This window comes from Rana temporaria, chromosome 3 (genome assembly GCF_905171775.1).
Source record: "Rana temporaria chromosome 3, aRanTem1.1, whole genome shotgun sequence".
NCBI lineage: Eukaryota > Metazoa > Chordata > Amphibia > Anura > Ranidae > Rana > Rana temporaria.
Window position 1 is genome coordinate 98,338,452 of NC_053491.1, and position 17,573 is coordinate 98,356,024.

General features: G+C 41.0%; 1 protein-coding gene across 3 annotated transcripts in view; it reads left to right on the top strand.

Moving 5' to 3' along the window:
* The window catches only part of TLN2 (talin 2), a 289,294-nt gene that overhangs the window by 152,299 nt on the left and 119,422 nt on the right, over positions 1-17,573 (top strand). For all 3 annotated transcript variants that reach the window (XM_040343054.1, XM_040343056.1, XM_040343055.1), the window contains exons 3-10: positions 2,822-2,980; positions 3,888-3,985; positions 7,898-8,027; positions 9,982-10,131; positions 11,320-11,462; positions 11,597-11,724; positions 13,494-13,557; positions 14,063-14,167. In XM_040343054.1, the coding sequence (XP_040198988.1) occupies positions 2,845-2,980; positions 3,888-3,985; positions 7,898-8,027; positions 9,982-10,131; positions 11,320-11,462; positions 11,597-11,724; positions 13,494-13,557; positions 14,063-14,167 (954 nt within the window). In that variant the 5' untranslated portion in view covers positions 2,822-2,844. The remainder of the gene's footprint in view (positions 1-2,821; positions 2,981-3,887; positions 3,986-7,897; positions 8,028-9,981; positions 10,132-11,319; positions 11,463-11,596; positions 11,725-13,493; positions 13,558-14,062; positions 14,168-17,573) is intronic.

Here is a 17,573-nt window from a genome sequence, read left to right on the forward strand (position 1 = left end):
CTTTTGTAGAAATTGAGCCCAGAACCCAAAAGCTGGAAGACATGGTTAGCCCTCTGAGATAAATTAAATTGTGTTTGACTGTTCACTGATGTGGCATGCACCCTTTGATGGTAATTACGTACTCCACGTGCTTCTTGCTAAATTAATTTCTTCTTGGAATTGTTCCCATTGGAGAGGGTGTGTTGTGATCTGTAATTACACACAGCACTCATCACTAGGTCACGGGCAGATCATGGTAAACTATGCATGCTTTTGCACAGGCGCTGAAGATGTTAAGTCTTCCCTATGATTTGGTTGACTATTAATTTCAGTATTGCTTTGTAGGAAAACCCAACATCCAATTTTATTCAACTGACTGAGGCATCTTAGTGATCCATCCTTTTGCCTTTCTGTTTGCATCTAAAAATTGTCGCCTTTTTTTAGAATAATGTTTAATGAAAAATTGCAAAGACTTTAAAATTTTCATCATATACAGTACATAATATCAAAAGATTTCGAGAATCTGGCGTAATCTGTGCTCAAGGGACAAGGCCAAAACGTGTAATTGTAACATGTGCCATCCACAAACGTAAGTTAAGGCTCTATCATGCAAAGAAGAAGCCATATCTGAACATGTTCTTGAAATGCCACCAGTATGTCTGGGCCAAAGCTCATTTAAAATGGTCTCCTGCAAATTGGAAATCTATTCTGTAGTTAAATCAAAATGTGACATTCTTTTTGGCAACTATGGGCACCAAGTCTTCCGGACTAAAAAGGAGAGGGACCTTCAGGCTTGTTATTGGCCCTCAGTTCAAAAGTTTGCATCTCTGATGGCATGGGGGGCAGCATTAACGTGTATGGAATAGTAGGTTGAAAGATATCTAGGTTTTAGAGCAGCAATATGCTCAGGGAAGAATGGGACAACATTCCTCTCCAAAAACTCCAGCAAATGGAAACCCCTCAGTTCCCAGACATTTACCTAGTGTTGTTAAAAGAGGGGATGCTACACGGTGTCCATGTACCAACTGTTTAGGCATTGGGGTTGCACTTTGCCAGCTTTTTGTTGCAATCAATTTCAAAATAGATTTTTTTTTCTCTAAAATTGTACATTTTAAGTTTTACCACTTCAATACCAGGCACATACGCACCTTTCTGCCCAAGCCAATTTTTAGATTGCTGCGCTGTCGCAATTTGAATGACAATTGCGCAGTCATGCTACACTGCACCCAAATGAAATTTTTATAATTTTGTTCACAGAAATAGAGCTTTCTTTTGGTGGTATTTGATCACCTCTGCGATTTTTTTTTTATTTGTTGCGCAACAACTAAAAAAAGACAGAAAATTTCGAGAATAATAAAGTTTTTATTTTTTTTTTGTTCATTTTTTTTGTAAATAAGTAAGTTTTCTTCTTCAATTACGGGCACTGTTTTGGCTTCACTGATGAGGTGGCACTGATGATGGGTGACACTGATAGGCACTTATGGGTGGCACTGGTGGGCACTTATGGGTGGCACTGAGCATGGATGGGCACTGAGAGGTAGCACTGATGGTCACTGAGGGGTGGCACTGATACTGATCGTGGCATTGCTGGGCATCACTTTTTTTATGTTGTGCCCATGTTGCCAGTCAGTGCCCATTTGTGGGCACTGATTGGCATCTATTGCGAAGATTTTTTAACATGTGGATGGCAATGGGGTTCATACCTGGCCATCCACATGTTGCTCCCTTCCCTGGTGTACCTGGTAGCTTCCCTGGTGGTCCAGTGTGGGCATCCGTGGGGGGGGGGGGCTACGGTGATAAACAATCAGCGTATACCCCCCCTGTCAGGAGAGCCGCCGATCGGCTCTCCTCTACTCGCGTCTGTCAGACGCGAGTGAGGAAGAGCCGATCACTGGCTCTTCCTGTTTACATCGTGATCATCCGTGATTGGACACGGCTGATCACATGGTAAAGAGCCTCCGTCGGAGATGCAGGCACCGGCATGTTATCCTGCTGGACGTCAATAGACGTCCAGTCAGGATAACTAAACCACTTCCTGGATGTCAATTGTCTATTGACCAGGCAGGAAGTGGTTAAACATTTGATATGTTTTCTATTGTGAATAAAATATGGGTTTGAGATTTGCAAATCATTGCATTCTGTTTTTTTGTTTTTGTAGATTGTACACGGTGTCCCAACTATTCGGTAATTGGGATAGTAGATGCAATAGCAAATTTAGATGGCATTGACTAATAAATTAAAGTCGAACGCCAGCTAACATTTTTATAAGAATTAGGGCTTGTTCACACTTGACTAAATCTCCAACGCCTAAACTCTCCTATAGCGTTGTGATGGGTGTTAAAGTCATGTTAATGAGCTTTAGTATGGACGTTAGACTGGCATTTTACAAGCGTTAATTACAAGTTAAAACTGCTGCCCAAACTTGAGCATTTGAGAAGCATTAAGGAGCGTCAAAACCACTCCACAAATGCCTACTCTATTACAGGAAATAAACTAATCGGCCCGCAACTGCCTGTCAGAGCGTTTGTGAAGCGTTACCAGAGACTTAAATGGGAGCCGTTGAAAGGCTTCAAATGCCTCCTGACTCGACATGGGGCTTCAGTTTTTAAGTGACGCTTATGCTTCATGTTTTGCTATTGTGTTCTGTCCATTGTATTATTTGCATAGGCGTTTGAGGGGCGTTTATAAGGCTTCTCAAACACCTGCTTTTAATGCCAGTGTAAACGTGGCCTTCTAGCAACCTTTTTTCTTTTTAATTCACATTGTATATTAATGTACTGGTGTGTGTATATATAGGTGAATTCATACATATTGCTGATCGTGTTCTTTGTGTTATGTGCAGGTTTTGTCCGGTTAGCAGTCACCATGGTTGCCCTGTCGCTGAAAATCTGCATCCGGCAATGCAATGTGGTGAAGACTATGCAGTTTGAACCATCAACTGCAGTCTATGATGCCTGCCGAATCATACGAGAGAGGGTCCTTGAGGCTCAGACAGGTCAAGGTATGTACTTTTATTTTTATTAAATCCTTTCAATAGCAAACCATTATTTACAACTGTGTTTCCTTAGAACAGACAATGTATTTATTATGCCTAGCATATGAATCCCATTTTACACCTATGACAAACGCCAAAATAAAACTAGCTTGTGAACAAATCTGTTTTACAGCATTATGTAAGAAATTGTTGTGGGCTGACTATAAAACCCTATTCAAGCCAGATATTTGTCTCTAGAGGATCCGGATTAGAGCCTATGGGTGGTGGATAGTGTTGTCTGCAGTCACTCACTGGCTTTATATGGCATTCCTCCATGCTGAAGTTATGTAAAACGATTTCCAACCAATGGCACAGATGTGCATCTCTGACAATTAAGAGAGTCGGTCATTTGTTTTACTCTGAATATATTACTCTGAATATACAGAGTCAATTTTAAATAGATTTCATGGCTCTCTCGCTCTCAGAATGGGAGTGGGATTAGAAACGTTTGGCTGCCATTGGGGAACTCATCTTTTTGAAAGATTGTTGCTTGACTGTTTATATTGTTCCACCAAATACTTGGAGTCAATGACCAAGAACAAATATAAACCTTGACAGAGTTCTTAATTGCCCCACTCAGCTTGTACGCTTGTCCTGGGTCAGTAAGTAAGATCAGAGGCAGCCAGGAAACTGTCATTTTCAGTATAAAGCCCTTGTATTTCCATCTATGCAGTTTTCCTTTAAGATCTCTTGCTTCTGACTGCTGTTACTGTGTGTTTGTGGCTTATTCGTATGGTTCCATTGTTAATAGTGTGTCTGTTTTGTACAATGGAAGTTTTTGTTCAAAGGAACAGTACTGTTTTGTGCTGCATTCAGCAGCTCGGCACCGACCCTAGATTCTACATTTGACTTGACCTCTTTCTTTTGCCCACAGCACTAGACTTCGGCCTGTTCTTATCAGATGAAGACCCGAGGAAAGGAATCTGGCTGGAGGCTGGCAGGACCCTGGATTACTATATGCTGAGGAATGGGGTATAACGGGTCAAATTATTCATGCATTACATGTACATTGCTTATTTAAACACATTATCATATTACAATATATATATATATATATATATATATATATATAATATAATATATATATATATATATATATATATATATATATATATATATATATATATATATATATATATATATATACACACACACACACACATACACATACAGACACATATTTTTTTTTCTATCTAATAGAGACATATGTTGATATTCAAGTAAACATCCTCTTTAGAATAACCATTAGCTTCCATTACTACACACACACACACACAGTATCTCACAAAAGTGAGTACACCCCTCACGTTTTTGTAAATATGTTATTACATCTTTTCATGTGACAACACTGAAGAAATGACACTTTGCTACAATGATGTAAAGTAGTGAGTGTACAGCTTGTATAAGTTTAAATTTGCTGTCCCCTCAAAATAACTCAACACGCAACCATTAATGTCTAAACCACTGGTAACAAAAGTGAGTACACCCCTAAGTGAAAATGTCTGAATTGGGCCCAACGTGTTTTTATTTTGTGTGGCCACCATTATTTTCCAGCACTGCTTTAACCCTCTTGGGCATGGAGTTCACCAGAGCTTCACAGGTTGCCATTGGAGTCCTCTTCCACTGCTCGATGATGACATCACGGAGCTGGTGGATGTTGGAGACCTCCACCTTACATTAGAGGGTGCCCAACAGATGCTCAATAGGGTTTAGGTCTGGAGACATGCTTGGCCAGTCCATCACCTTTACCCTCAGCTTTTTTAGCAAGGCAGTGGTTGCCTTGGAGGTGCTTTTGGGGTCGTTATGTTGGAATACTGCCCTGCGGGCCATTCTCCGTAGGAAGGGGATCATGCTCTGCTTTAGTATGTCACAGCACGTGTTGGCATTCATGGTTCTCTCAATGAACTGCAGCTCCCCAGTGCCGGCAGCACTTATGTAGCCCCAGACCATGACACTCCCACCACAATGCTTGACTGTGGGCAAGACACACTTGTCTTTGTTCTTCTCACCTGGTTGCTGCCACACATGCTTGACACCATCTGAACCAAATAAGTTTATCTTGGCTTCATCAGTCCACAGGGCATGCTTCAGGTAATCCATGACCCTCATCTGCTTGTATTCAGCAAACTGTTTGCAGGCTTTCTTGTGCATTACCCTCTTCTGGGACAATGGCCATGCAGACCAATTTGATGCCATGTGTGGCATATGGTCTGAGCACTGACAGGTTGACCACCCCTCCCCCCCTTCAACCTCTGCAGCAATGCTATCGGCACTCATATGTCCATTTCCAAAGATATGACGCTGAGCATGTGCACTTAACTTCTTTGGTCGACCATGGTGAGGCCTGTTCTGAGTGGAAGCTGTCCTGTTAAACCACTGTATGGTCTTGGCCACTGTGCTGCAGCTCAGTTTCAGGGTCTTGGCAATCTGTTATAGCCTAGGCCATCTTTATGTAGAGCTACAATTCTTTTTTTTTTTTTTTTTAAGATCCTCAGAGAGTTCTTTGCCATGAGGTGCCATGTTGAACTTCCAGTGTCCAGTATGAGAGAGTGAGAATGATCACACCAAATTTAACACACCTGCTCCCCATTCACACCTGAGACCTTGTAACACTGAGTCACATGACACAATGGAGGGGAAATGGCTAATTGGGCCCAATTTGGACATTTTTACTTAGGGGTGTACTCACTTTTGTTGCCAGCGGTTATGACATTAATAGCTGTGTGTTTGGTTATTTTGAGGGGACAGCAAATTTACACTTTTATACAAGCTGTACACTCAATACGTTATATTCTAGCAAAGTGTCATTTCTTCAGTGTTGTCACATGAAAAGATATAATACAATTTTTTTTAAAATGTGAGGGGAAAATTCTGACAGAGATCACTAGGGATGTGCCGCGAGATCGCACCTTCATAAACTGGCCGTTTCTGTCAATGTGTTTCTGTGTGCTGAAATGATCACGTTCTCGCCTGATCATCTCGTTTTCATTAATCGCTAATGATGTGAGATGAGCTGCAATCATCAGAATCGCTGCTCATCTCCGTTTCATAAACAGGCTCCTGAGTAATTACATAATTACCAGCACAAGTTATCTCAACAAATATAGAACAGTATTAATACCCAATAATTGTTTAATTATTTTGTGCTTACCAGAGTTGAAGCTGAGTTCCAAGTATGGATATTTTTTCACAGTTGCATTCGTCCGGCTTGGACCAATAAAAGTATAAATATTTCATACCTGGCCAAACACTGAGGAAGCAAAGAATCCCTGTAGTCGCAGCAGCCCTGCTACATAGTAACTTTCTCTGCATTGGTGCTCTTCAAAGCATGCTTTGTATTTTCAAAATGAAGAGTGTTATTTGGATGATGTGGAGATTCAGGGCAGTAACGTCACAATCTTCAGCTCACCCAATTGGAAAACTCCTTGTATTCAAAATGCCCATGCAAAATAAAAATGCAAGGCATTCTCTGAATGGCGCCTGTGCCGAGCGAGCAACCACCTGTGATTACTATGCAGCAGGGTAGTCGCTTGGCATGGGACCTGGAAAACAGTGAGGCAAATACGACAGGAATTCTCTGCTTCCACAGGGATTAAACAGGTAAGGAATATTCATACTTGTATTGGTCCTCGCTGGGCCAATGTAACTGCCAAAATTTCTATAACTGGAATCCAGCTTGTCACCCTGTGTGTCCTTCACATTATATGTTTAGTGTTGATCGTGGCGGAAAAGGTGCAGAGAAGGCGGTGCGATCGATGCAATTGATGTGTGATACCGGTATGCTGCTGGTGCGATGGTGGTGGTGACGATGGTGGAACTCCAATCTATTAATTAAAATTAATTGACGAAGAAAGTCTATATGCATAAAAAGCAGGAAAGTCCATATAGTGACGTGATATCTGAAGGGTCCCTTAACCCTGGATAATTTCACCAACAAATCGTGACAGCTCAGAGAAACACATCCACCACATAAAATGGCCGCTTACCACCTCTTAAGACCTCCTATTACAAGAGGTCTAAGATGCTTGTGGCTCTAAACCCAGCTGGGGCCTTTGATCATCCAGGAAGATTGCATTATTAAAGTGTAAGTAAACCCCCCCTATCATTTTCAGCCAAGGAAGCTGCCATCTTTGCCTCTGTTTAATCTACAACTGCCATGATGATGCACATGTAATCAGTTATGACACCAGCCAGTGGATGGTTTGACAGTTTGGTTGAGAGCGCAACCAATGGGAGTGTTAAATTTCCGACACGTGCCGTAAATGAAATTGTTTTCTGGTTGGGGTTATTTCCGCTTTAAGCCTCCACCGCCCAATGGACTTGATAACAGAAGGGTTCCAAGAAATGATAAAGCCTTCTCTGCTGCCACTTCCAGCAACATTACCTTGTTACTTCTTCCTGATTGTCCTTTCTGTACCTGAAATCACTTCCTTTCTGTATCTGACATCACTTCCTGTCTACGCTATACTCCTATCTGTTGTGGCTGTATATGGTGCAGGTCTTATTAACCCTTAGCACTAACTGTTGCATCTTTCATTCACAAAACAGAGCCTGGGGCAATGTGACCATTACTCTGGGGTTTGAGTGAGCCAGGAAGTACAGAGGAAGCTTGGTGTCCCCTGTTATGTAAATTAACTTATTTGCAGGACATAGAAGTATGCCTGTATGATAGCAATGTCCTCCTGAGGACCGAGAATGTTTGTCTGCTTGAGTCCTACAAAGGCAATCCTGCCTGAAGTTAGACTTTAAAAGCCCAGTTCATCATCTCCAATTCAATGGCACTTCCTCCAAGGCTATAATGTCTATCTTGGCTTTGTATTTTTCTTGGTAAACTACATTCATTTACTGGTTATAATGTATTCTGTTTTCTGCTGTTGCTACTAGGACATTCTGGAATATAAGAAGAAACAACGGCCACAAAAAATTAGAATGCTGGATGGAGCAGCAAAAATGATTATGGTGGATGACTCAAAGACTGTAGGGGAACTTCTCGTGACAATATGCAGCAGGATAGGTGAGGACTTTTAGGAGTAAACAGTAAGATTTAGTAGATACCGGTAATAAAGTGGAGGTTTGGAATCTGTCGTATGTACATTTCTGTCTGCTAGATAGATTTACCAAAATTTACAGTTGTGGCAGATCAGGATGTGAGGGAAAATCTTGTAATGGAAACACCGGACAATTGTCTTAACAGGATTTATTTTGTTCTATCTAGGGGACAGGAAGTGACGAAATGGGCAAGGTTTATCGTTCCCTGCTCAATCCACAGCTGATAAAAAATATCACTTTGCCTAAATATACACTTTGATTCTCTTTAACCACTTCCCGACCGCTGCACGCCGATATTAGTCAACAGAATGGCACAAGCATGCAAATGGGTGTACCGGTACCGTGTCACGCAAGGTCTATGTTTGCCAGCCCCCCGCGGTTGCAGTATGGAGAGGCAGACTAGGGAGATGTCTAAGTAAACAAGGCATTTCACCGTTCTGTCTAGTGACATGACATGGATCTACTGCTCTGTGTCGGGAGCAGTAATCGCTGTCATGTCAGTGGTAGCCCCCCCCCCCCCCCCCCCCAGTTATACTCACTCCCTAGGACACACTTAACCGCTCCCTAGTGTTTAACCCCTTCCCTGCCAGTGTAATTTACACTGTAATCTGCATTTTTATAACATTGATCGCTGTATAAATGACAATGGTCGCAAAATGGTGTTAAAAGTGTCCGATGTGTCCTCCATAATGTCGCAGTCACGCTAAAAATGGCAGATCGCCGCCATTACTAGTAAAAAAAAAAAAAAAAATTATTGATAGAAATGCCATAAATCTATCCCCTATTTTGTTGACGCTATAACTTTTGTGCAAACCAATCAATATACACTTATTGTGATTTTTTTTTTTTTTTTTTTAGAAATGTGTAGAAGAATATATCGGCCTAAACTGAGGGGAAATTTTTTTTTTTATATATATATATATATTTATTTGGGATCTTTATTATAGCAAGAAGTCAAAAATATTGCTTTTTTTTCAAAATTGTCGCCCTTTTTTTTTATTTATAGCGCAAAAAATACCACCAAAAGGACGTAAATTTTGTTTAGGTGCAACGTCGCACGACCGCGCAATTGTCGGTTAAAGCGACACAGTGCCGTATTGCAAAAAGTGCTCTGGTCAGGAAGGAGGTAAATTCTTCCAGGGCTGAAGTGGTTAATATTAGGGGATGCTTAAATTCCTATTATATTCTACATTTTTATTTAACACCAACTTCTTCAATGCTTCTGCATTCCTCAAAGACTGGATGTGGTTGGGAGCGGTTACTTCTTTTCAGTCCTCTGGCAATCGCCAAGATAGACCCTGCAGTACACACAGAGCAGTCCCATCTAAGTGCCATTTTTTTTTCTTGCTGTAGGACTTGTAAAGTATAATAGAATTATTTTTTTGTTTAATAAGGTAGGTTTTGTGCATGTGTTATTACAACGTGAATCATGTGGACCTACTGGCAGCAGAAAAGCATTAAAACCAGGTTGTGCATAATGTTTAAGGGCCGGTTCATATGCAGTTCTGTGCTATGTGGTTTCAGCCCATTCATTAGAAAAGGCCCACACCAAAAGTAATGCATGCACTACTTTTGGACACTCACTGCAACCAAATCACATGGTACTTCTGTACCATGCGATCCAATGTGGGTAAAGTCACTGCGTTTGTAACCTCTTCAACTAAATAATGACACCAGCTGCAGATCAAAATTTTAGTGGACTTTGAATGCGATGTGGGAAACCCACATGGAATGTGAGTTTCTCGCACTGCGTTTTGGTGTGAACTTGCCCTCAAGACACTTTATTGTAATGTTTTTCGAAAAATACAGTTTTTGAATGTCCTAAAAAAAAAACTAGTTAGGGATTTACTATGGATTGATGTAGGAGTTTACAGACAGATCAGATTAAACATGAGGCTACTGAAATTTCTTGTGCCCAGGAATTACAAACTATGAGGAATACTCTCTAATTCGTGAGACTGAGGAGAAGAAAGAAGAACCAACTGGAACTCTAAAGAAGGACAGAACTCTCCTCAGAGATGAGAAGAAGATGGAGAAACTGAAAGCTAAGCTCCATACAGAAGATGAGTGTGAGTGAGCACAGGCAAGAGAATGAAGTGAATAGAGCATGTTTTTCAGTATTGGTTATTTAAAAACATCTTAACCTGTTCCTGCCCACAATCTGTATCTCATCGGGGAATGTTCTGGGGAAATGTAAATAAAGGTCCTCCATATAAAAGTCACCAGCTGGGACCTCACGTGGTTACTGTAACCAATCAGAATGGTTCCTGATCATGTGATCAATGTGTCAGTTATAACATAGTGCTCAAATGCAGGCCGGAAGTTTCATTGACATAATATGCCTTCAGCCTACTGATGCCACTGCAGTGTGAAGGTGGAATTGTTTATTATTGTAATTGTCAACAAAAAAAAAAAATTTATTTTTATTTCAGCGTATTTGTAATACTATTCTTTTTAAATAGAAAATTGTTTAAAACTAAAGCCTTATACTTTAAAAGAGAAGTTTGGGATTTATTTATTTATTATATTTTTAGAAATCATACTTACCTAGGTGGATGCAGTATCGGCCCAATGCTGCATCTGTCCCCCACTGGCTCTAAGGTTGAGACCTAAGCAATCAAACACTGTTGATCGCTCAGTGCTCCCTGAGCAGAAAGCTGGACACTGTCCCGTCACCGACTCTCTGTTCCTTCACTCACTGGAACTGTGGAAGGGGCAGGAGCAGGCAGATCAGAAGCTGAGCCGGGTGCCAGTCCAGGCATGTGGGTGGATCCTGACTGGTCACGATCTTTCCTGAGCCTCAACCAGCTCTCTGATGTCAGCCAACAGCGGACTTCAGCCCGCTGTCTGCTGAAAACGGATCACAGGAGTACAGCACAATCTGCACTCCTGTAATCCACATGAGAAGTACAGCCAAATGAGTCCTAAATATATAAAATCCTTGTTTAGGTATGCAAATCAATCATAGTTGTTGTAAAGATAACTGAAACATGCAAAAGCTGCCAAATTTGGACTGGGCGTCCATGAGCCCTGGTCACAAAAAGGTTAATTAGTTGAAAATACCATGTGGTCATATAGTCTAAGCAGATCCAGTGAAGACTAAATCTCTATTTTATGAACTGGACATTTTTACCTGATTTCCTATTGTGAATCATTCTCAAAGTGTTTGTTTTTTTGTTTTATTTTACAGTTTTCTGCCAAATATTGTATATAATTGAGCAATATTTTTTACTTCACTCTCTCTACTGACAATTTAGTAAATTGGCTGGATCATAGTCGCACATTTCGGGAGCAGGGAGTTGATGAAAACGAAACATTACTTCTCCGCAGGAAGTTCTTCTATTCAGATCAGAATGTAGATTCCAGGGATCCAGTGCAACTGAACCTACTTTACGTTCAGGTGAGCAACTGAATTAGGAATGTAGTTCGCACAAATGGGTAAAGTGTGTGAGTGTTTTTGGCTTTATAAGTTTTTTTTTCTGTGAGTAGCTGCTGTGCCAAGTTTTGATTTATAAAGATCCTTCTTTATTTTAGGCCCGTGATGACATTCTGAATGGTTCTCACCCTGTATCGTTTGACAAGGCCTGCGAATTTGGGGGAATCCAAACACAGATTCAATTTGGACCTCACATAGAAGCCAAACATAAACTTGGATTTTTAGAGTAAGAATAGCAGGGAGTTATATTTAATAAGATGTTTCATAATATGTTGTTTGTTAATGAAGCCAAAGTATAAAGACTGTTTTACCTACCCCACTTCCAAGAGTGCGCATTTTCTGGACCTCACTTAATTTGGCCCAAAACACATAGGTAGCAAGTGAAATAAATCAAAGCTGATCTGTTTAGGTGAGGAACTCAAAGTATTGAAGCCAATCAAGTCACTACTACTTTCAAAAGGTACAACAGCATGCATATTTCTCTTGGTATCCCTCCTTTAAATGTCCATGCAGATTACCTGCTTTATCTGAATTGAGAACCAATGGCCACTTGGAACATCAATTTGGACCCTTATAAGTGTGAAGATACTTTGTGCCAGCAATGTTACAATGTGTGCCTTCTAAGGAGCTTTATTATAAGTTTGCTGACTAATCCTGTCTTTTCTGTTGCTGCCCTTATTAAACCCAAAAATTTAATGCATTACAGGTTACCAATCAGAGCTTTTTTCCTCAGTTTAGACCTGGTGATCTGGCCAGTTTAAGTTTGTCTAATACAATTTTTTGACATGCACTTTGCAGAAAGAGCTGCTGGATGAGACATTGAAGTGGATGTAAACCCACTCTCATTCTTTCTAAATTACTGCCATAGTGCTGATCTATAAGGATATACATGCCTCCTGCATGTCTCCTTACCTGTCAAATGTCTCCCCTCTGTCTGTTATGAGAACTGAAAAACTGCAGATTCTGTGGGTGGGTCTGTCGTCTGGAGCTCGGTGGGTGGAGTCGTGATGTCAGTAAACTCACCGCCCACCTCTACACTCCCCTTGTCAACATGCATTTTCTCTTGTGTATTCCTTACACTAAATTCTGCTATGGTCACTAACATCCAGTCAAAATCCAGAAAAGTAACCACATGACTTCAGAAAAGGCGTGGGGTGGGAATAAAAAAATGCCTGTCTCAAGCTAGTGCATGAGATATGTAAATAACCTGTCACTCACAGCAAGGGGGAAGAACGGACAAAAGTTTTCTTCTGTTTGTCCGTTTATCTCACTGAAAAAAAGAAGAGGATTGCTCAGAGCTGGATTAACTCTTTGTGGCAAAACTGGGCATAGATGATAGAAAATTGTATAGTCTACATTGTGACAGCAAGAAAATAAAAATAAAAAAATCGGGTTTACATCCACTTTAAAGGATAAATGATTTGTGTGGTGGCCTGTGGAGATTGTGGGATTGTTGTAATTAAAATATGTCTACTTTTACCTTGTAAAACAACCATTTGGTTTAAGATGAAAATGAAAGGCAAAACATTTTTGTAAATATATAAAAAAAAAACATTTTTAATACTGTCTTTGCTTTTTTAAGTAATCATGTAATCTCTGTTCTCAGCTACATAAGATCTTAAAAGAGCTTGGGGTGGAGAAGCAGCAGTGTACTGAGCTTCCTAGTGCATGGCTGTGCAGAAGGAAATGTGTCAGCAGAAGTCTGATCATTGAAGGGCAGGCAGTCTGTGCTCCCAGCACAGCCAAAAAGCTGACCACGCTGGGATGGGTATGCTATTTTACCTAAGGCAGGATCACCAGTTATTTCACACAAAGAAAGCAATACAAAGAGAACAGCATCATTTTTTACATTAGTACATGGTACAACAGACCCCTAAAACGGCAATATGAAATGTTGGGGTAACATATTTTTTAAACATTTGTTACCTACATTTGGTAAAAGCTTGGTGGACTTAACATTGTTTTGTTATATTTTTGTTTGCTGTTATGTTTTAGCCTGAAAGAGTTTCTTCCTAAGGAGTACATCAAACAAAGAGGAGCAGAAAAGAAAATATTCCAGGTAATGTAGTAAAACTTACCATAAAATATGTTCTATTTTGCTAACGTTTTGTTTGGGACGATTTAACGAAACTCGTTCTAACTGAAATCAAAATAGGCCACAAAAATTTGTTGCCTTATTTTTACCTGATAAATATAAGACTGAATCTGCATAATAACCATAGGAAACGGGTCTATTTTTAATGATACCACACTAGTCATATATTTGTTTATCATGTACCGGAATCCATCCCTGCGAAAGATTTGCTACAGAGAAAAGATCTGCACTTGTTCAGATTTCAGAAAACATGGCACGCCATACTGTATGTCTAATCCTGTTCTTCTACACCTGCCCAAACATTTTGTTTTTTTCATGCCTGCATTTTATAGATAGGCCTTTACCACCTTAACCCTAAAGCCCTAATATTTGGCAAGTATGCTAGTACTTTGCTCAAAATGTCTTAGTGAATGTATTGTATTACTGCATTGCATTTGTTGATGTATTCTACGATCGTTCTGGCCAACAGGAACATAAGAATTGTGGAGAAATGACTGAAATTGAGGCTAAAGTGAAGTATGTAAAGCTGGCTCGATCTTTACGGACATATGGAGTGTCTTTCTTTCTAGTGAAGGTATTTGTTATTTATTACTCTTGGTCTCATACAGTGTATAGTAAACCACTTCATTAAGCATAATTTCTATCTAAAAAGAAGAATAACTTTATTATGTATTTAGTAAAAGTGAAAAGTTGCTTTGTGTGGTATCTCTATGCTTCCAACTGGCACTTTATGGATTCGTTTTTTATTTACTTTACATATATATTGCACATTCATAGCAGTCTCTGCCCTCAAGAAGCTTTCACATTCATACATTTGTGGACCAATTTAGACAGGATCCAATTAACCTACCAGCATGTCTTTGGAGTTTAGGGAGGAAACCCACACAGGCACAGGGATAACATGCAAACTCCAGGCAGGTATTGTCGTGGTTGATATTCAAACCGACAAGCCTAGGGCTTTTTTTTTTTTTTTTTAAAGTCGGTAGCCACTAACAGTGTAGCTGCTGACTTTTAATAAGAACACTTGCCTGTCCTAGTCGCCCGCGATGTCGGTCCCCCGACGGTGATCGCTGGCGATCCCTCGGTCCTGGCGCCTCCATCCTTACTAAGGGAAACAGGTAGTGAAGCCTTACGACTTCACTGCCCGTTTCCCTACTGCGCATGTGCGACTTGCACGGCGCTTTGTGAATGGGCGTCTGCCTCCTGGGATACACATAGTTCCCAGAAGGCAGCGCGGATCATTCACAAGAAGACACAGCGACGTAGGACGAGCCTGAAGATCCTCCGTGGTGGAAGAAGAGGCAGAAGAGCTACATAGCAACCGCCCTTTCAGGCGAGTATTAAAAATGTGAATTTTTTTTTTTTTCTAAAAATCATAAAATAAAAGAAAAATGTGATTTTTTTTTTTCTTTTATGATTTTTAGAAAAAAAAAAAAAAAAATGGGTGGAACTCCACTTTAATATGTCAAGCCATTTTTTTTCTAGCGATAGCTGGGCTCCACAACGATCTCACCAGACAAAGAAGTGAGGTTATGTCTGCAACAGAAGAATGGACAGAAATAAATATCTATCCTTCCGTCAGTTATCAGTAGTACAGGAACGATGGTAGTCTCTGTAAAGGGTCATGGATATCTCTAAAAAACAGGGGGCCAAATCTTCAAAGGAGATACGCAGGCGGAACTGCTGTTCAGCCTGCGTATCCCTGTGGCTATCTTTGGAAACGATCCTCAGAAGGATTTTTCCAAAGATAGTCAGAAGATCCGACATCTGTAATAGACTTACACTGTCGGATCTTAGGATGCAGTACCGCATCCGCCGCTGGGGGCATTTCGAGTCGAAATGCCGCTTTGCGTATGCAAATGAGTACTTAAGCAGATCCACAAAGCTTTTTAGCTTTGTGTTTTCTGCGTAAGTTACGTTTTGCATACGTAAAATTAGGGATGCTTTTACAAGGCCTAAACTGTTTAGACCTTGTAAAAACGAACCTTTTTTTCGATCGCCGCGTTTTTTTTAAAATTTCGATTTTTTTTTTTCCCGGTGCGTATTTTTTTTTTTACCCGACGCAACTTTATTGTCCCGTCGCGATCCACAAAGCCCATCGTAAAGTACGTTCGCGCGATGCACGTCGGGAAAAATGACCTCACACGCATGCGCCGAACGTTCCGGCGCGGGAGCGCGCCTCATTTGAATAGGAATCGCCCCCTCGAGCAGACGACCGCCTTGCGACGGAGGCACTTAGGTTACACGGCGTGTAATTTCTAGGTAAGTGCTTAGGTAGAAATTTAACGCCTGTGTAACTTAACTGCTGAAAGTTAAGTTAGGCAGCTTTTTTGAGAATTTGGCCCAGGGGTTCTAACCCTAAATTCTCCTACACACTTTTTTTTTTTTTTTTTTTTTAACCCAGTGTGTTAAACAAAAAAAAAACTTGACTGCTCAGGTCAGAGCCACTGTGCTAACAATTCAATGTTAGTACAGTAATCTCCCGCCAGAACACTCCAATCAGACATACATGTTGCTAGACATACATTTTGAAAACTTGCATGAGAATCTTCTCCCTAGCATTTGCTTGTCTCTACAGTGCAGGACCATCTGATCAGGCATTAATTGGACAAGGCAACAGCAATTGCATACATCAACCATCAGGGAGGAACTAGAAGTCTTGCTGTGGCAAGAATGTCTGACAGATTGTGTCTTGGACAGAACCTCATCTTCCAGCCTTATCTGATGTTTAAATCCCAGACAAAATTGGTAGGCAGCCTTCCTCAGCTGGCAGTGGGAGCACCCTGAGGGTTGATCCCTACACTTAGGTTTTCAGGATGTGTGGCACAGGTGGATGAAGCTAGATGTGTACCTTCATGTGCACAGAGATCTTCTGATGAAAGCATGCAATGCTCTTTTAAAACCTAAACTCTCCCAAAGCTCCTTTCTCATCTGTTCCACAGGATCAAGATAGTGGGCATTCTTGTGATCCTTATTGTTCTGGGCTGACCCAGTTGGGCGTCTCTTATGTAACTCCAACTGTACATTCACCTTCCACTATGTGGGATTTGGATTCGGTTAATTTGGCATTTCAAAAAAATGTCCTTCAAACCGATTAGGGATATTCCCCTTTCCACACTGACTCACAAAGTTTTTCTTTCCATCTCGCCATCAACGGTGCGAAGAGCATGTCAGAACTGGTGGCCTAGTTGCCTAAAAAACTCTTGTGGGGTTTACCTAGACAAGGTAGTAATTAGGAGTGATGCCCATTTCGTTCCTTAGGTGGATTCAGCCTTTCACCTCAACCAGGATATTGTTCTTTCATCCATCTGTCTGACCCTGTACATTAGAAGGAGATTTTTCGTCATTGTTTGAATGTAGATAATAATGTCTGTCTTGCAGCCATAGCTATAAAGACTGACTCACGCTTTATCATCCTGTATGGTTCCCACAAAGGAGTATTGGCTTCTTGTTCCACTATTTCTTGATGGCTCAGATAGATCATTATTAGCGTGTGCTCCTAGAGCAGAACTGAAGTTCTGCTGTAAAAAAGGAGAGCAGGCAGGCTTTTATTGCAGAAGAGACATGCACCGTCTCTTCTACAATAAAATGGCCCTACATGCCTGCTTGGCGTCTTCTCCGGCAGTGTAAACTGAACTCCACAGCTCAACTTACAGTGCCAGGCCAGTCTCTTGAGTGCTGGGGTGACTAGCTCCTGTGCATGAACAGGAATGATGTCTACCCCTCTGCTGGCCAATAAAGAGGCCTTAAAATCTGCACTGTCAAAGGACTGTTGGAAGTATTCACCCTTTAGTCCTGCTTTAAAGCAGAGTTCCACCCAAAATGGAACTTCCACTTTTTTGGAATCCCCCCCCCCCCCTCCTCTGATGTCACATTTGGCATTTTTCAGGGGGGAGGAGGGAGCAGATACCTGTGTAATACAGGTATTTGCTCCCACTTCCGGGCATAGATCACCGCGGTGACCTACGCCACGTCCAGCG